Source organism: Ostrinia furnacalis, unplaced genomic scaffold, assembly GCF_004193835.3.
Source record: "Ostrinia furnacalis isolate ACB-3 unplaced genomic scaffold, ASM419383v2 OfSCF1330, whole genome shotgun sequence".
Taxonomy (NCBI): Eukaryota; Metazoa; Arthropoda; class Insecta; order Lepidoptera; family Crambidae; genus Ostrinia; species Ostrinia furnacalis.
Window position 1 is genome coordinate 62,861 of NW_021131569.1, and position 18,196 is coordinate 81,056.

Below are 18,196 nucleotides of genomic sequence, written 5' to 3' on the forward strand. Positions count from 1 at the left end.
GCCAAGGTAACTGGGAGGTGGAAATTATCCAATATACCTCACCCATAGGTATATGCTGACGACTATATTATCCACCATGATGCGCAGAAGATTCAACATTGCACTAACAACGCTATCCAGCGTATTTTATGACGCTGCAATAGATATTCAATTAGAATCTACCTTCTGCTTATTTAATAGAACGCCCGTATTCACAAACAGCTTGCTTAAGTGAAGCAGTAAATCAAACGCACAGCGTTGAATATAGCTCTATGATTGGTTCGTATGTCCCCCTGTGCGTTCACGTGCACTGTGAAACCTTATAGTAGTTTTTGTGAATGCGGGCGTAAGACAAGATGTATCAATGATCAACATAGCATCGTAACAACAACACTCAACTTGCCGTCTTGCTTCGCTGCCCGAGCCACCACCTTCCGCATAGAAATTATACTTAGCCCAATAATTACTATGGACACAGACCAGTAAGTCTGCATTCTTAGAACCCTTTATAGCCGCTCGTTGATGATACGCAGATGTACGATGAGTTACAATCTTTCGGATGCCCACCCGTGCTTACATTCACTGCGTCCAGTATACATTGAAAAACCTGATGCATAACTGCCCGTTACTAAATACACCCACTATGACCGTCTACGCGTCTGTCCGACGCAGTCATTATAAGTTGAACTTGAAACGTCAGTTGGAAATGTCTTACAAGCTCAAAAAAGCTTCGCAAACGCAATGAAATTGGTAACCTGAATATATTAAATAAGACAATGAATCGATGGCATTTTGTTCGTTAAATAACGACCTCCTAAATGAAACAAATATTTTAAATATATCGATATGTTAATTAATGAATTCCAGTAGTGTAAGTTTATTATTAGTACTTTGTGAGAAAAGAAAAATTCCAGAAAGACGATGGAAGAACTCTGCCATATATTCTGCTCTGATAGGCAAATTAAAAATTTATAAAGCAATTTCCATCGTCTATTTATGTCCTAGAAATAAATTAGTTAGCAATCAAGTACTAAACTGTTATAAGAATGAACGTGTCATATTATGTGCAGTGATATCTCCAATGAAAGTGTGAGAATGTTGATGTTTACTTTTAAGTTTACAATAATTTTAAGCTATGTATTCGAAGATACTGACATTAATGTTGATTAGTTATGACGTGTAAATACAATACATACAATTTTATGTATACTGCTGTTTTTTATGTGAATAATTCCTGGCCAAACTGAATTGATTGATAACGCAACGTAAATGTTATTACATACTGTTATGTGAACGTAATATTTTGGTCATTTTTGTGACGAAGCTATGCCTAGCTAGCCGATATATCGTCTTGAATCTTCCCTGTGTGGGAAGACTTCCAGTCGAGACGATTCTTATGGCTCTGTTATAGGCTTGAGTGAAATACTAAAATCCGTGTCTATCTGACTTAGTAACACAAAACATGTGATACAATAAAAATGTTACAGAAATCGGCATACGAACATCACTTTGACTTAGCCGGTTTTTTAGGTCATTGATTTATAATGTTATTGTCCCTACTATTATAAACAATCACAATCAATTTTCATATTATGGACTTATCATGACGTCACGGTTATTGATTGATGTAAAAAAAAAATCGTTATATTAATTTTGTTCAAAGCAATAATGTTGAATAGCTAATATTTTTATAAATTACTTGTATGTCGTTATGTAATCAAACTATATTAAATTGGAACGAAAAAACATCCTGTAAATGTTTATAAATACACAAATAAATAATTGTAAATAATAAATGTAAGTTATAGCTATTTTTAAGGACAATAAAGACTGTTATGGGAATATAATCAAGTATTTTATTTAAATCTCTGGTTTAACAGTAGCTTTAAATATTTACAATATTTACAAATGTAATTTAATACCTTTGTGGGAATAAGAAAATATTACCTTTTATTGGGTAAACCAATTCTACAAATCTTAAGTAAAATAAAAAAAGAAACATGAATAGGGTAATAATACGATGCCGTTAAAAATAACATTAGAGTCACCTGTGACACAAGTTGGTTAATTCATATTCTTTTAGTGTGCTGTAAGTCATTTCACATTGCCTGTGTGCGCGCAAACACTTAAGAATATACGACAGTCATGTACCTTGTCCATGAAAATATTTAGAAATAACTTCATTCTTGGCTTCTTATTGTTTAGGGGCTTTGACTCTCCTTTTCCTTTTGACAAATATCCGAACGTCGGGAATGTCGGCGTCTTTCTGGTTGTCCACACTTTCGTTGTTTGACGACTGGTCGGCCATCACGTTATCTTTGCTTACATCTTTGCTGCTCGATTCTTGCGCGCCTTCCACTGTCTTCATTCCAGAATCGTTTGGCTGAACCTCTTTCTGCGGCGTGGATGTTGCCAAAGCTCGCATCAGTATACTAGGTTTATCAAGTACGTCATTTTTAGGTATAGACACTAGTACTTTGTGTTCTTCAACAGACTGTTTAGGATTGTCAATCAATATTGACTGTTGTTCACGTAAATCAACATTTTCTGAGACTGGCTGACATGGTTCTTTGCTAGTTGTATCTGACACAACTTGCTTTATTCCTGTATCTGCTACAGCAGCAGCAGTCATACTAACTACAGTTACTATGACTGGCGGCTTATCTTCTATGGGGTCTGGTGTCATTTGTTTTACTACAGGCTTATCGTCGTAGATGGTTGACCGTCTGTGTTTTACTGCCTGTTTATTTTTTATGGTGTCCGACGCTTTTTGTTTTCCTAGTGGCTCATTTGCTTCGGAGCTCGGCGTTATTTGTTGGTTTGGGTCAGCTTCTATTGTATCTGCAGCTATTTGATTTATGTTTGGTTCATTTACTGTTAAATTTCTAGTCCATTCTTTCTTTTCTTCAACTAGTTTATTAGCAACTAAACTTTGATAAACCTCTCTAATTTTCGATTTATCATTATCAGGGTTCTTCCTTGTTTTCTTTTTCGCTTCACTAGGTAATTTGGTTTGAATCTTAGATTTAATTTCTGTTCTATCAGTTTCAACTTTATCAATGTCTTGACCTTCTTGTAACTGATCCGACTTTAATTTTGATAATCGGGTTTGCACTTTTCCCACACTAGAAGCAGCAATATCAACTGCATCTTGTGCATCTTCACAAACAGGAATATATGGCGCTGTGGATTGAGTCTGAGCTTGCGCACTTAAGATGCCTAAATCTTCTGGTGATATTAGGCTACTGCTGTCTCCAAATAACTCACTAAATTTCGTTTTTATCTCTTTTGAATCTTTCTTTGATTTTACTTTATCTGTCTCCTTGTCGTTATCGGTTGAATCAGATTTTTCTAACTTAGTTTCTTTGTGCTTAGAATGTTTTTTCTTACTACTTCGTTTTTTACAATCATCCTGAGCTGTAACACTCGGTTTTTCTTGAGATTTTTCCTTTTCAATTGTCTTTTCCACGAAATTATCTTTCTGTTCTACTTTCTTTTGTAAGGTGGCAAAATTTTCATGACCAGTATGGCACTTATCCTTGCTATGAGTTTTTTCATTTGCAGTACTTTTTATGATTTCAACATTATCACTTGTTTCATCACTGAGATGTAAATCACCTTCTACTAATTCTTCCATGCTTGGAGTAACCACTCCAACCCCATTATAGTTTTCTTCATAATTAAGTGCAAAATGATCATCTTTTATTTTACTTTTAGATAAATTATCATTTTCAACTTGAGCTTTGTTTTTGAGATCAGTTTCTGGTCTTATTTCACTGCTTGTAGCCTTATGATATTTTCCAAATGGTTGAGTTATCTTTTTCTCAGATTGTCGAAACTCTGTGTCGCGGTCAGTATAAGATCGGTTATCTTTGTCACCTTTTATTTTTGGGATTTTATATCTGGATAAACTATTATTGTCAGCATTTTTGTTTGGCTTCATCAATTCGGTGTCAGTGGTTTGGTCATATCTCCGAGTACCACTTTCATTTGGTACTCTTCTCATATCAGTCATATTGACTTCTTCATCAAATGGCAAGATTTCTCCTGACTCTAACGACATATTAGACACTGGATTGTCAATATCCATGTATATTTCTTTGACAATATCCTCACTGCACTGCGACGGTCTCCGCGTCAAGGATTTAGGTACTTCTACTGGCGAAGTGTTCCAAAGAGTTGTATCCACCATTTTTAAATCGACATTCCTATCAGCAACAGTTTTCCACACAATAATACCGTCAGAATTCTCTAAAACATACCTCTCACTGTGTTTTCTGGGGTCTTCTCCAGAACTTGTAGCTGTATGCATTATTTCTGTAAAAACATTTTAAGAATAAGTAATCACAAATATGACTACACAAAATAAAAAAAAATATAGATGGATAGAACACACTTTATTGTACACTATACAAGACAAGAAAAGAAGAAGAAAGGAATATACAAAAGATACAGCACAATTTAGACAAAAGGAAAATATTACAAACTATTTCACATAAAGCAATCATTATAAATCCATTTTGCTAGTATTTGTGTCAGTCTTATTGGATGTCATAAATAAATAAATAGAAGGGATACAATCTATGTTATTTTTCGGGTTACTAATATGTGACTGCACTTAGAACATAGGTTTATTTATTTCAAAAATAATATAGTTCACCTCTAATTGGATGAGAAGAAACGGTATCAGTAAAATTATAGTCAGGTGACTGGCATGACAACCCTGGTTGCAAGTTTTCATCTGGTAAAAGTCTTTCCAGTGGCTTCTCCCTGCTCCATCTTGTATCTTCTTCAGTAAACTTATTAAATGAATCAGTCCTTTGCCTTTTACTTATAGGTTCATCAAAGCGTTCACTACTTGATTTATGTTTCGAGGAGTGTTTGTCATAATGGTGAACATCTCTTTTGTCTTCATATGCATCATCTCGATCACGTTTGAATCGAGCTTCTGGTCTCTTCTGATGATGATGCTGGTATTTGTCAGGTGGAGGACTTTCTAATACTCTGTGTCTGTTGTATTCCTGCTTTAGATTGACATCATTTTTAAAGCCCCTGTGTGACCTTTCAGGACTGCCATGCCTTCTTTGTCTATGAGAAAAATCATGTTTGTGTCTTCTATGTTTGTCACTTCCATGATGTCTATCTGTTCTACTCCTATGATATGTATCTCTATTTGGTTCACCATAACCATAATATTTATCGTCCATTCTGGACATGTCAGGTGACTTCCGACTCTCTTCTAAATCTTTGTATCTGTGCCTATCACTATATCCTTGATTAATGTTCTTTCTTCTATCTCTTGATGATTTTCTAGCATCATTTGACTTAAGTCTTTCCTCACATTCTTCATCTGAACTGTAATTTCCATGCAACCTGAAAGAATTTAAAACTCTTTATAGAGCAGTTTGTAAAGATTAATGAAGAAAAGTATCAGGGTTCGAGGATATATATCAAGGGATATACAGTGTGAGTCACGTTAAAGTGTACATATGAAAATAGATGAAACTAGACCTACTTTTATCGACAAAAAAGAGGTCTAATTTTTTTTTAGATTTTTTTTAAATTTTTTATAGAATTTTTTTTCTTCCAATTACTTATTGTAAAGAAAACGTAATTACTTTTAAACTAAGCGGAATATCCTGATAAAATAAAAACAGTAATAATGCTAAATAACAGGCGATACTAAAAAAATACATAAAATAAACAAAAAAAGCCAACAAATAATAAAAAATTATACTTTTTGAAAAAAATCTGCGACAATAACTGAAAAGATTTTTTTTATCCACAACGTGGAAGCTCTTGCTCTCCATGTGGTATACAAAAGGGAATATGAAAATGTTGATGATAAACCATATTAGAATGCAAGAAGCTTTTGTAAATTTACGAATAATTGTTTTGCGTCGTTGTCGAATGTGCATTCAGGTCAGCGACGGACATTTTGAACATTTACTTTAAATTAAATCATTACACCCTTTTTTGCTCTCTCTCTCTCACACAGACACACACACACACACACACACACACACGCACGCACGCACGCGCACACACACACACACACACACATACACTCACACACACACTCACACACAAACTCTTTCTCTTTCCTTTCACACTAATAGGTAGGTATATCAAATTTAATCGTAAAGTAACAATCACCACTGTGGTCTAGTGGTAAGACTACCTATTTAGGGCAGCCAATTCCTCTGTGGTTTAGGATTCCGGGTGAAGCTCGCTGATCATCCAGCAGTTTTCCATCAGGTCAGATGAAGGGCAAGAGCTTCCTCGTTGTGGATAAAAAATGTTCTGTTCAGTTATTATCTCTAAACGTGTTCTACGTAACGTACACTTAGTGGATTGCAAACATTAGTTAGTCCTAAGAAAGTAAAAAACATGTAACGGAATCTCCGACTTACTACTTTAGTAGAGCGATTACAGAAAATAATGGCCTATTAAGTACATGTTTTTTTGTGTTATTATGAAAGTTTAGAAAGCTGCGCAGTTTTTAAAATAATTTTGGACCTATGGAAATTCTTCTTTTTCTCATACATTTCAGTTGAAAATTTTTGAATGTTCTGCTAAAAGCATATTTTTTATGTTTCTAGCAAAAATTTTGTATCTTGCATCAAAGATAGGAAGGTGATTATTTTTTTCAAATATCTGCAACTAGTAGGGAATCTGTCAAAAAACAGAAATCTGAGAAAAGTCAACCCAAAAAAAAGATATAAAAAAAATTAAGCCACTAGGTCATGAAATTTGAAAAAATCACAAAATTAACAATAACTTCTAAACTACGAAAAATCGTAGAACATACATGGGGGTGAAATCGATAGGTCTAGTCCTCACCTATCACCTGCCTTCGTCTTGACACCTTACAAGAAACACCCTGTATATCCGATATACAGTGTGTCCGGGCATGTAGTGATCAAACTTTAAGGGCGTAATCTATGAACAATTTTATCGGTGAAAATACTTTAAATTTGGGGCTTGACCCATTTCTCGCATATTTACAAGGATTTAAGTTTTTGATTTTAAGTTTTCACCTCTTCCTTCAAAAACAAGTGATAGCGTGGGTAGTTTAACATTAATAAGCAAAAATTTTATATCATGCGATAGCCAATAAAATTATCTATTAGTAGAAGTAGAAAACAGATACAAGTTTCATACATTTTAAGGGTGCAAGAATGGATTTAATTAGAAATAAACACAATTCTTTTCACATCTTTTTCAGTTATTTCCCAACACAAGAAAAACCAGGTCGTTAAGGTATATTTTATTTGCATTTTATTATTAGTATTTGAGCTATTCTACAAAACGAATGTAAACTTATTAGTCTACGTCTATTAGTTTCGACGTAATTGTTGAACAAAGATACCCCTTCCCAGCGGTTTCCATAGCGCACGCGAGATGCGAAAATGCACTGCCTGAAAGAATTACACAACCTATTCCGATTACTATGGAAACCGCTGGGAATGGGTATCTCTGTTCAACAATTACGTCGAAACTAATAGACGTAGACTAATAAATTTACATTCGTTTTGTAGAATGGCTCAAATACTAATAATACAATGCAAATAAAACATACCTTAACGACCTGGTTTTCCTTGTGTTGGGAAATAACTGAAAAAGGTGTGAAAAAATCATGTTTTTTTCTAATTAAATCCATTCTTACTCCCTTAAAATGTATGAAACTTGTGTCTGTTTTCTACTTCTACTAAAAGATAATTTTACTGGCTATCGCATGATATAAAATATTTGCTTATTAATGTTAAGTTACCCACGCTATCACTTGTGTTTGAAGGAGGAGGTGAAAACTTAAAATTAAAAACTTAAATCCTTGTAAATATGCGAGAAATGGGTCAAGCCCCAAATTTAAAGTATTTTCACCGATAAAATTGTCCATAGATTACGCCCTTAAAGTTTGATCACTACATGCCCGGACACACTGTATATCAAGCCGGTTTTGATGATATATATCAACTTTTAAAATTTGTTACTGTATTTGTACTTTTTGACATAAGATTTTTATTTTTTTAGTTGATTTTGCCGTATTTCAAAGATATTTTATGTTTTTGCTTTATTTGTGTGATTTTAAGTTTTAAAAACATTAAAAACATGTTTATGTAACACATATGCAATAGTATTCATGAATAATACAATAAAATAATACTATGGCTTTCATACAAAATTGATATGTATCAAAGTTGATATATATCGGATATATATATCATAAATATCCGATATTTTGATATTTATAATAAATATCGGATATTTTCGAACCCTGAAAAGTATACAAGTACACAACTGCACATACCTTGCAACTGGCATAGATTTTCGTCTATTTTTAATACTGAGTGCTTGAGTTGCAGGTTTGTCATTATTTTCCATATTTTTGTTTCTTTGTGACATGTTTTCTTTAGTGTCACTGGTCCGGTCACTCCACAACTCTGCCTTTTCAGAGTTAGAATTAGCACATTGTATCAATTTAGCATTAATATCTGTGTTTCCACTGGTTGAGGTTTCTACAGAAGAGAAGCGAATATCCTCTTTTCTGAAATGAATAAGTAAAATACTAGTTTCATGGTATAGTAGCTATTGATAAATAGGTATTATTAGTTCCTTATTAATTATTGGGAACACAGTGGTTGGGAATACAATTCGCACTTTATTGGTGACTGTCAAAGTCAACTGGCTTACCTTCCACTGTCACTACTCTTGTCCTTGATGTTATCAGCCCTTGGAACATTGCCTCTCTCTTTAGCATTAACTGGACCTTTTGCAAATGGCTTAGTTATGCTTTTAAGTCTTCTTACGTCTTTAACATTACCATTTTTTAATGCATTTATAATCATCATGTCTTTCCTATAACAATGAGCATTAATAAGTTTTATGGGAACTCAAAGAATTATATTTTAGTGTATCCTTAATTATTATTATCATTGGGATACAAATAAAGCTACTTACTCAATGTTAAGATCAGTAATTATTTTGGTTTTCCTTTCAATTTCTACTTTGGCAGTTTTTAACAAAGATGAATAATTCATTTCCAATGTTTTGAAATCAGATGACAGCTTATCAAACTCCTGCAAAATGTTCTAAAATATCAATGCACATCCATCCTTGAAATAATTCAAATGAGTAACCTACTACAATCAATATGTTAACCAGGCTCTGGTGGCCATTAAGCCCACATCAATTTGAACTTTATGCTTTGAAGGTATGGTTAAAAACCAAATCAAATCAAATTAGTTTATTGCAATTGTAGGTACATATCATACATTGATGGATCTTAAATTTAAACGTAAAATTGTTCAGCTACAATTTGCCAAGCAGATGGCAAGAACCAATTACTTTTTTTTGAGTCTGCTTAGGAATAATGATCAACAACCAATAAAATTTTCATTATTATCTTGTCTGATGACAACACAAACCAAACAGCAGGTTATAAGAGTAACAAGATTGGTTACAAAAAGTACCTATAAATTATTTTTACATCCTTACAAAAAGACAGGGAATATTTATAGATTTACTTACTTTTTGTAAGTTGCTCATGGTATTTGTGTACTCTTCCAGTTTGAGCTTTAGTTCATGATTTTCTTTCTTGAGCTAAAAAAGCGTATACAAATAAGTGAAGCCAGTCATTGTAAAGAATTCTAACAATAGAGTCATTTTATACTACATTACAGATTTAAATTAACCAGGTTTTTGTTCAGGTAATGAATAGTGAAAACTAAGCAAAACGGACAATAATTTGGCGCTAAAATGGTTTCCTCACCTCTTCGACTTTATTTATGTCCTCGTAGTTATCTAAATCGTCGTAAATACTTTCCATGATTATTAAACTAATAAATAATGTGTTGTCTATTTTATTCAGTAACAATTTAAACACGAATCTACGCAGGGAAAGAATTAATAAATTCCGGAAAATAATATCCTCGACTCGGATGCGATGTAGAAAAAAATGTCTATTTGACAGTGGTAATGGTAAATTGACACTATTGACATTTGAAATTCAATGTTGCTAGCACAGATATGGATGTTGCTAGGCTATAAAAAAGTTGTACTATTCATTCAGAATGAATGAACATGATTACTGAACCAAACCATTAATATTACTAAGTGATGTGTCGTGCTCATAAAGTTAATATTATTAACGAGTAATAATATTATGCTCGAGTGCACGACTTATAAAATGTTTCTAGAAATCTTTTTTTTATAAAGGGTATTATTCAGGGAATTGATTTATTGACTATTTCCTACAAAAGAACTTTACGGCCTTCAACCTAATGACCCGTTTCAGAAAGTGTCAAATAAACACTTCTTTATTTCTTAATACCAATAAGCTAATGCTGCGTTTACACTGCGCGGAAATTAGCCAAGTCAAGTCAAAAAAACAGTGGAGGGGGAATGAATTATGAATGAATTTCATCCCACTCCTCTGTTTTTTGACTTGACTCGGCTAATTTCAAACAACGCTGCGTTTGGCGGAAAATAACGCTTGTTAGAAATTGTTAGCAAAATGGCGATCACCATGCAATTGCCGAAACTTTAGCATGTTTTCAGCTAGGAGACTAAAAGACACGTTTGCTAAACTTCAAACAAATGTGTCAGCACTTACCGCTGCTTACCGCTAAAAGGACGCCATTTTTCTTACTAGCGTAGCGCTAGCTAGTGCACGACACGACACAGCTTTCTGTTTCTATAGGTTTGCTTTACACTCGTTTACACTCTAATCCATATCTGTGCGTTTACACCATTCGTTCATGTTTGTAGAAGGTCCATCGCCATTCATTCATTTCCTGCTTTCCCTGCTTCTCTGTGGCTGTACCTCCCTCCCTCCGTCGCCCTCCTCACCTCTCGACCCTCTCGTGCCTGCTTGTGGTTGTTGATGGCTCCGCTCCCCGTTCGTTCCGTTGAGTGAGGTTGATAGCTTTAGACATACTCTCTAATCTGTGGTTGATAGCGCGCGCGTCTTGTGTAGTTTGTTTCTTCACCACCAGTTAACATTCTCACATACATTTTTTTGAGACTTTGGTCGGTGATACGGTGCACGCCACGGTGCTGTCTCACAGCACAACGCACAACCCGTTTCAATCAGTTTAGTGAGCGTTTCATATAATTGGATTAGCCCTGGTAAATAAATAGTGATGACAAGAATGTTTTTGTGTCTTGACTCAACGATTTGCATGGTTTCCATGCACTAGTGCAACAGGCGATTGGAAGCAAAGGTTCTGTGTAAACAGAAGCTATAATTCTCATAGCAAAATGCCTACGGACTCGGAATGTGAGTGCGATCTGGTGTCGAAAGAGTGGTTGCTGGCAAAGCTACGGTCTGACGAGAGGGATACGATCTTGATAGACTGTCGCGGATCAAATGAGTATGCAGTGTCTCACATACGTTCCGCCGTGAATTTTTCCATTCCAAGTATAATGCTACGACGTTTGGCTGCGGGGAAAATCGAACTGGCATCGACAGTACAATGTAAAGAGTTGAAAGCCAGGATTGCGCATTGTCGTACGAGAGGAATTTTTGTATTGTACGGGGATGGAGCCTCGAAAGAGCCGGATTCTGTCCACTGGATCTTGCTGAAGAGGCTCAAGCAAGACGGCGTGCAAGTAGTATGTTTAGATGGTAAGTTCCTTCCAAGAGTTGTTTTATAAAAACATATTTTTCATTTCATTGCACTGTTGAACCCGTTCCAAGTGCAGTATTGTCATATTATTAGCAGCCTGATGAGTAGTAACTGTCCTATGATTTTGAGCGTATAATATTCACAAATTTTAATATTTACTTAGAAAAACATCAGCTAATAGAAAGTCTAATATAATTTTTATTTAACAAAATGCCTAATACTAAATAATAAACAAAATTACAAGCCTCAAATGCCTAGCTATGTTACAATTGTTTATTTAATCTAAGTTTTTTTAATGTATTTATTTAGTTAATTTACGTTACAATGCCAGCTTTTAACTAAAAAACCATTCTTCATTTATGTAGGCTCATAAGACAAAATTTAATTTATTTTACTTGCAATCCCTGTTCGTGTTTTTGGGAAAGCGTACTTACCAAACATGTTTATTTCCAAACATCTTAATTTCATTCTTTCTCAAAAGTAAAGTTCCAACTAAACCCTTATGTTTTCTCTCCAATGCTGGTTTCAGCTTGGATTTTTCTACTTACTAAAACATACAATTGATATTTTGTATAATTATTAAGTAATTATTTATTCAATTGTTTTGATCTAAGATCAGTCAAAAATGTGATGGAATTAATATACCTTTTTTAGTATTATTCTTGCCACCTACAAAAACAATGAATTACAAAAGTTGTAGTTTCAATACACTACAGTATGTACAAACAATATTCATTCATTGCACCCACTGTTACCTAAGTGGTACGAAACACGTAATTCTAGTTGCCACGCGCCAGTCATTTCGTAATGGTTCATTGACAAAAAATGCACCTACCTCCTTGTCACTTTCAAACAACAGCGTTGCGTCGGCGCCGGTTGGCGGCGCGTAATGTTCAGTGACGGCACATCAGACTACACATTTTCGTTGCATTATAGTGTCTATCCCAACTGCATAAGATGCCGCAAGGTTTGGCTTGATGTGCCGTGCGTCGTCTGCTATTACTTAAAAATGAGCTAATAGTATTGCTTAAAGAATCGTTTTGTATCAGTGGAGGAACATTTCGTTCTTGACGCACCCTATTTGCATTTTTGCGAGGCCTCTTCCTCAGCCAGTTTACTTTAACCTGCCATCACATCAACCAATCAGTTAGTTTATGATTTGACCACTGCAATGGTAATTTCTGCTTCTTCTGAAATGAATATTTAACTGTTTTGACCCTATTTAAATTCAAATTCAGCTTGTTCAACTCAAGTCTTAGATTGTCAATATTATATTTTATGAATGAAGCTTATTAGATGGTGTTGCTAACAGCTGAAAGATAAATTATGTTCCTGTTGCCCTTTGGTTACTTCTCAAAATAAACTTTGATACCTATTTACCTAATTTTTAAATTAAATAGATAATCTTAGGAAAACTGGTAGTTAGGTGGTTCATTTCCAAGAAATAGATTGAATAATCTTCTAGGAAAACTGGTAGGTGTTTTATTTCCAAGAAAAAGATTGAAGTAGGTATTTTAAAATAAAACTTGATAGATATGTATGTTTTCCTTTTAGAGTTGCCCATCCAAAAAAGCGGTATCGCGCAACGCATATTGATCAAACTGAACACTTCAAAAACCGCAAACCTAATATGATAATGACACAATCGAAGATTAATCTTCGATGGCGCCGGCTGCACACGCGAATGTCAAGGTGTTACCTATAAAATGTCAATGAGCAATAAATAAATATAGAAAAAATAAATAACTATTAGTGGGATAAAGACAGTTTACTTAGGTAATTACACTTCCACAAAACTAAGAAAGGAAGAAAGGAAATAAATAAAACGAAATGTTTAGCTAGTGATCTCGGATGTTAAACTATACGATGTGATAAACTTTAAGCTGTAAGTTTTCCAAATAAAGAATAAAAAAAATGTCATAGAAAGTATCGAAAAGTCTGAGCAACTTGATATTTTCTGAGCAAGCTTGCTCCACCATAGATCGCATCTACTCCTCTGTTCGCCTGTATGTCTTGTCAAAAGAAAAAAATGAGTATTTTGTGAATTCTCTAACTTGAGAAATTATATTTGACCGTTGGCGGCGCAAGAGTGGGCAGGTTATTATGTGAAGCGTGGCAGGGCAGAGGCAGGCACCGGAGGTCGCGACTCCGGCATCCGCCGCGCCAAACGTGGGAGAGGAAGTCGGCTACTTATTGTGCTCCTCGCCGAGACGAGGCGCGATTACGATCGCCGGCGGGCCACTTTGTTTCAACAACTATGCGTTATTTTATGGACTGTTAAACTCGCCTCTGCTCATTACCCATTAGTTGAAGAATAATAAAAATATGCTAACGACTAATATTAAGTTTCTGAAATTGACTCGCTAAAAGTAAGTAAAATTCTATGTAGGTTGTTTACGACAAAAAAGTTTGCATCCTGAACAAGCCAATCAGTCGATACCGCGAATGTGCGCGTGAGTAATCTTCTGCTTACAATACCGGATCGCCTTCGTGAAAACTGTAAACCAGAACGCTTCAAACGGAAACAAGGGTTGTAAACATCTACAAACGGAACGATGAAAGAAACCAGCGTATTATACTAATTCTGACTAATATAAACCGAATGATCAAAAGAGGGCGGACGCGAATACAGCTTCGGCGTTCGCCCGACGGAAGAGCGCCGCAATTTTATTAATAGGTTCCTGTTTCACTCCCATCCTGCCAATTTCAATGCTTTAGTCATTGTAGGTACTAGTATTTAAAAAATAATTTGCATTAAAATCGACCCTCTACAAGAATCCATGGCATTGTATAAACTTTGATCGAAGCAAGAGCAATCTTTCAGGGTGTATTAATTGACCCTTTCGATGTATCTATTTTCAATCTTCAAGTCTTATACCCATTTTATCATAATTGTGATGCAGTTGGTCCTCGTCTACTCAACACCAGCTCTTTAGTAGTATCGTCTCTCTGAACAACAATCAGCTACTTTCTGTTATAAAGGTTTTTCATTCATTTATATCATTTCGTCACTGAATAATTGTCTACCCCAGTGAGAACTTCATAGCAGCTTGCATCCAATAGTTCCCCGCAACCTTAATCAACTAGATAAGTCACTGTTGTCTTTTATTATTACAAACAATAAAACTGCTTACATATCGGGAATAATGTGAATACCTGAACCTGAAGAGGATCCCCAACTTAAAATACCTAGGATATCCCATTCATGCCCTTGCTTTTGTAACTTGCAGACTTTTCGAAAGCCATTTGTTGATGAGAGTTCTGAGGCTAGACGACAGCTGCTTAAATTACATGTCCAGTGGAAATGCAATTCACATACGATGACTTAGGTCGGTTGTAAAATGAATGGCACGTGCGTGCGAATAACAGGATGCTATCTGCACCGCGTTGAATGTAAACTCTTTGGTGTTTAACTACAACGACGAAGGAAATCGTTTGCATCTGGCGGGAGAGGCCGTCGTGCAAATATTGTGCGCATGCGCCACATAGAGGAAGATGAAATGGGAATAGGATGTGAGATGTCATAAAATTGAATCGCGCTAGAATTAGCTTAACCGCACGGAAACAATACGCTTTCTTTACAAGAAGCTGCTGCACAAATGACGACCATGTCAAGCCTTGATCTGACTTGTCTTGGCTTAGTTTGGTGGGACACAGCCTGCACTGCGTGAACGCAGCTCTATGTGTGGATGTGTGTGTTCATAGAATTTTACAATCATCTGGCCTCTTTCTTGGTGCCGGGTTTTGATCTTTTGAATTGTATGGAAACGTCACGTCGCTAGCATTTTTGTCACAGTGACGCGCTTCGGAGCACCTTGCACCTTTAAAAACTTAAAAAAAAACTCATTAAAACTCATTTATTTCTGTAAATAGGCTTAAAAAAAGCACTTTTACACGTCCCAGTATTAACCCTACCACTGCTTCAGGACAATAAATGGGCCAGTGCTGAGAAGAAGCAGCGCAAGAAACTCAGTCACTATTGTCAGCCTCTTTTTCAAAGGTTTACATGCTTTAAAATGTACAAAGTTATAAATATTTATGCGAGCTAGGCAGTAACGTATCCCAAACATTTTTATCTTTTAAATAATCATCGACTTTGTAGTAGCCCTTTTTCATTAAGGTACTTTTAATATGTGCTTTGAATTTATGAATGGGTAGTTCTACAACAGTTTGTGGTAATTTATTAAAGAATTTAATACATTTTCCCATAAATGAATTACCAATCTTATGCAATCTGATATTTGGAACGGCAAGTTTATTTTTGTTTCTTGTATTAAAGTTATGCAAATCGCTCTTTTTCGTGAATTGCTCTATATTTTTGCGGACATATAAAAGGTTTTCATAAATGAACTGTGAAGCTTAGCTTTTGATCTTATTAATATCGGTTCCGTAACATGCACATTGAATGGAGCCCGAATAAACGTGTTTATTAATTAGCTCGACGTCGTAACATTGGCATTGACTGTTTTTGCGCGCTGATGTAATGTCCTATCCGCTGATTACACCTAGAGCTACTCGTATTGTATTCTGATTTTATTTAATGTCTCGTTGCGCTACGGTGATCCTGAATAAAAAAGGCTTAGTTACGGTGTAGAAGCATATAGAGGTCACACTTTTTTATCAAAATGTAGAGTCGGTTGTGAAGTAGTTTTGTTCGAGCGATGATGTCAGGTCGCGGAGCGCCCATCGCTTGTGAGCCGGGAGGTTATCAGTGACTTTTATCAGTTACCGCCACACCACGCTCATTTATCTGTTCGAAATCGTCATGAACGTCAGTTAATGATGCTCTCGCTTGAAATACTATCGAACATTTACCGATTTTCTGAACCTGTTCATCTTCATCGGCCACTTTAATAGGTTTTCTTATTTTAGTTTCGTCTTGAATATCTCATTCCACGGAACCCGAATCGATTTGGAGTCCGATGACGTCAATACCTTTATATTCCCGGAATTTGCCTGGTGTTTTCTACCTCTATTGTTATAAATAAAAGATATAATACTTACAATAAAGTTGATGAAAAAGCATTCAGGTCTGGAGTAGGAAAAATATTATTTGCTATGGTTCCTTCCTGACTGAGCATAAACTTTAAGACGGCCCATACTCTTCAGATTTATGGATTAAATTATGTGCATTGTCTTCAACTTAATCTCGGATTCCAAGAATAGGAAATGCACCTTCCCTGGCTTCTTGCCGTGAACGTATGTAATTGATTTCAACGCAGTAGACACGGCCAACTTTTCTTTAGTATAATATTTCCATTTTTTATTCCATTAGATTGAAGAGTTTTTTTACCGTTAGTTTAATAATAACCTTACTATCACGTTACTGATGAAAGGTAGACAATGGCACATGACAATTCAATGTTTACCTATTAGATAGATTGGCTACAACTCTTTAGTTTATTCTTGGAATATTAGATTTTTCAGTCTCTCTGGATATTTAAAAGTATTAAGTAATCATGTAATAAACCAAAAACTAGTCACCAAAGATATCAGTGTGTAAGCCTTCACTACAGCTAACTATATGTAAACTCGCAGAGTAAGCAAGTGATTATTAGGACTGACAGAATTAATGCCCTAATTGACGTAGGTTCTGCGCGGCCCGAGCCTCGATCATGTGCGGCCATAAATAAGTCGCCCACCATCTAAACTAAATTGGTTCAAACGGTCCCAACAGGCTTGATTAAACTCTATTATGAATCCAACTAAGCTTTCAATGATGTTCCATTTGCTTACGCTTCCTCCATGATACGCCGCGGCGCTCGTCCGTAACCGCCTTGCTAATTGGATTTTGTTGCTTTTCATTTGGCGATTCCAAATGAAAAGCAACAAAATCCAATTTGCAAATATTCAGTCAGGTGCCCATCTCTTTACGGTCTGCGGAGTTCGTGCTGCATAGCGTAGGCTGGTAAAGCCGTGCAAGGTTGTTGATAAACGTTGCGGGAAAGAAGGACACGGGACGGGCCAAGGCCCGCGCCTGCCGCCCACGCCGCCCGCTCGCCCGGGATCCCACCTCGCACCTCACCTCGCAGGCTCACACATCAACCTGAACACCGATTCCTGTTCAAAAAGATATTGTTTCTCTCACACTTATCGCCCCGACCTTGAGCCCCAGCCGAATTGATCCGTTCTACTTTACATCGCTAAAAACCTGACGTTATGTCGCGTCGGACCAACGTAAATGGAGTTTAGGTTTAGGCCTCTGTTATTATTATCATACAATGTCGTTCTCAGTATGGCCACTCGTGGGCGGCCGGCGGTCAAAACGAGCAGAATGGCGAAACGATCACGTTTTAGTTTATGTGGGTGTAATGGGCTGAAGGATTCGGTTCACGCGGCGAGGGGCGGATTTTATGGAGTCCTTGTCGGCGAGGACACGGCCGGGGTGGTGCGGGGCGGGCGGGAGCGGCGGGTTCATTGAGTGCGGCGGATGAATGGGCCGCATGAGTCACCGGATCGATGCCGCCTCCCCGCGCTGCGGCTGCGTGGAGGCCGCCCGCCGCGAGCGAGCGCCGAGCCAGCCCGACCGAAGTCGCTTTTTTTGACAAACCAGACATATTGCACTAATGATCCAGGGATGAATGCTT

At 36.3% G+C, this 18,196-nt stretch overlaps 1 protein-coding gene across 2 annotated transcripts; it reads right to left on the minus strand.

Annotated features, from left to right (window-relative positions):
- Positions 1-1,100: 1,100 nt before the first annotated feature.
- LOC114352345 (uncharacterized) lies at positions 1,101-9,944 on the minus strand. 2 transcript variants are annotated; one of them, XM_028303928.1, is made up of 7 exons: positions 9,752-9,944; positions 9,511-9,582; positions 8,941-9,071; positions 8,674-8,838; positions 8,291-8,527; positions 4,640-5,352; positions 1,101-4,296 (listed from the first exon to the last, which is right to left on the minus strand). In XM_028303928.1, the coding sequence occupies exons 1-7, from the start codon at positions 9,806-9,808 to the stop codon at positions 2,174-2,176; spliced, it is 3,498 nt and encodes a 1,165-aa protein (XP_028159729.1). In that variant the 5' UTR covers positions 9,809-9,944; the 3' UTR covers positions 1,101-2,173. The 2 variants fall into 2 exon arrangements, with proteins under 2 accessions (XP_028159729.1, XP_028159728.1); XM_028303927.1 differs by having other exon boundaries at positions 8,941-9,059; positions 9,752-9,909.
- Between the last annotated feature and the right edge of the window lie 8,252 nt (positions 9,945-18,196).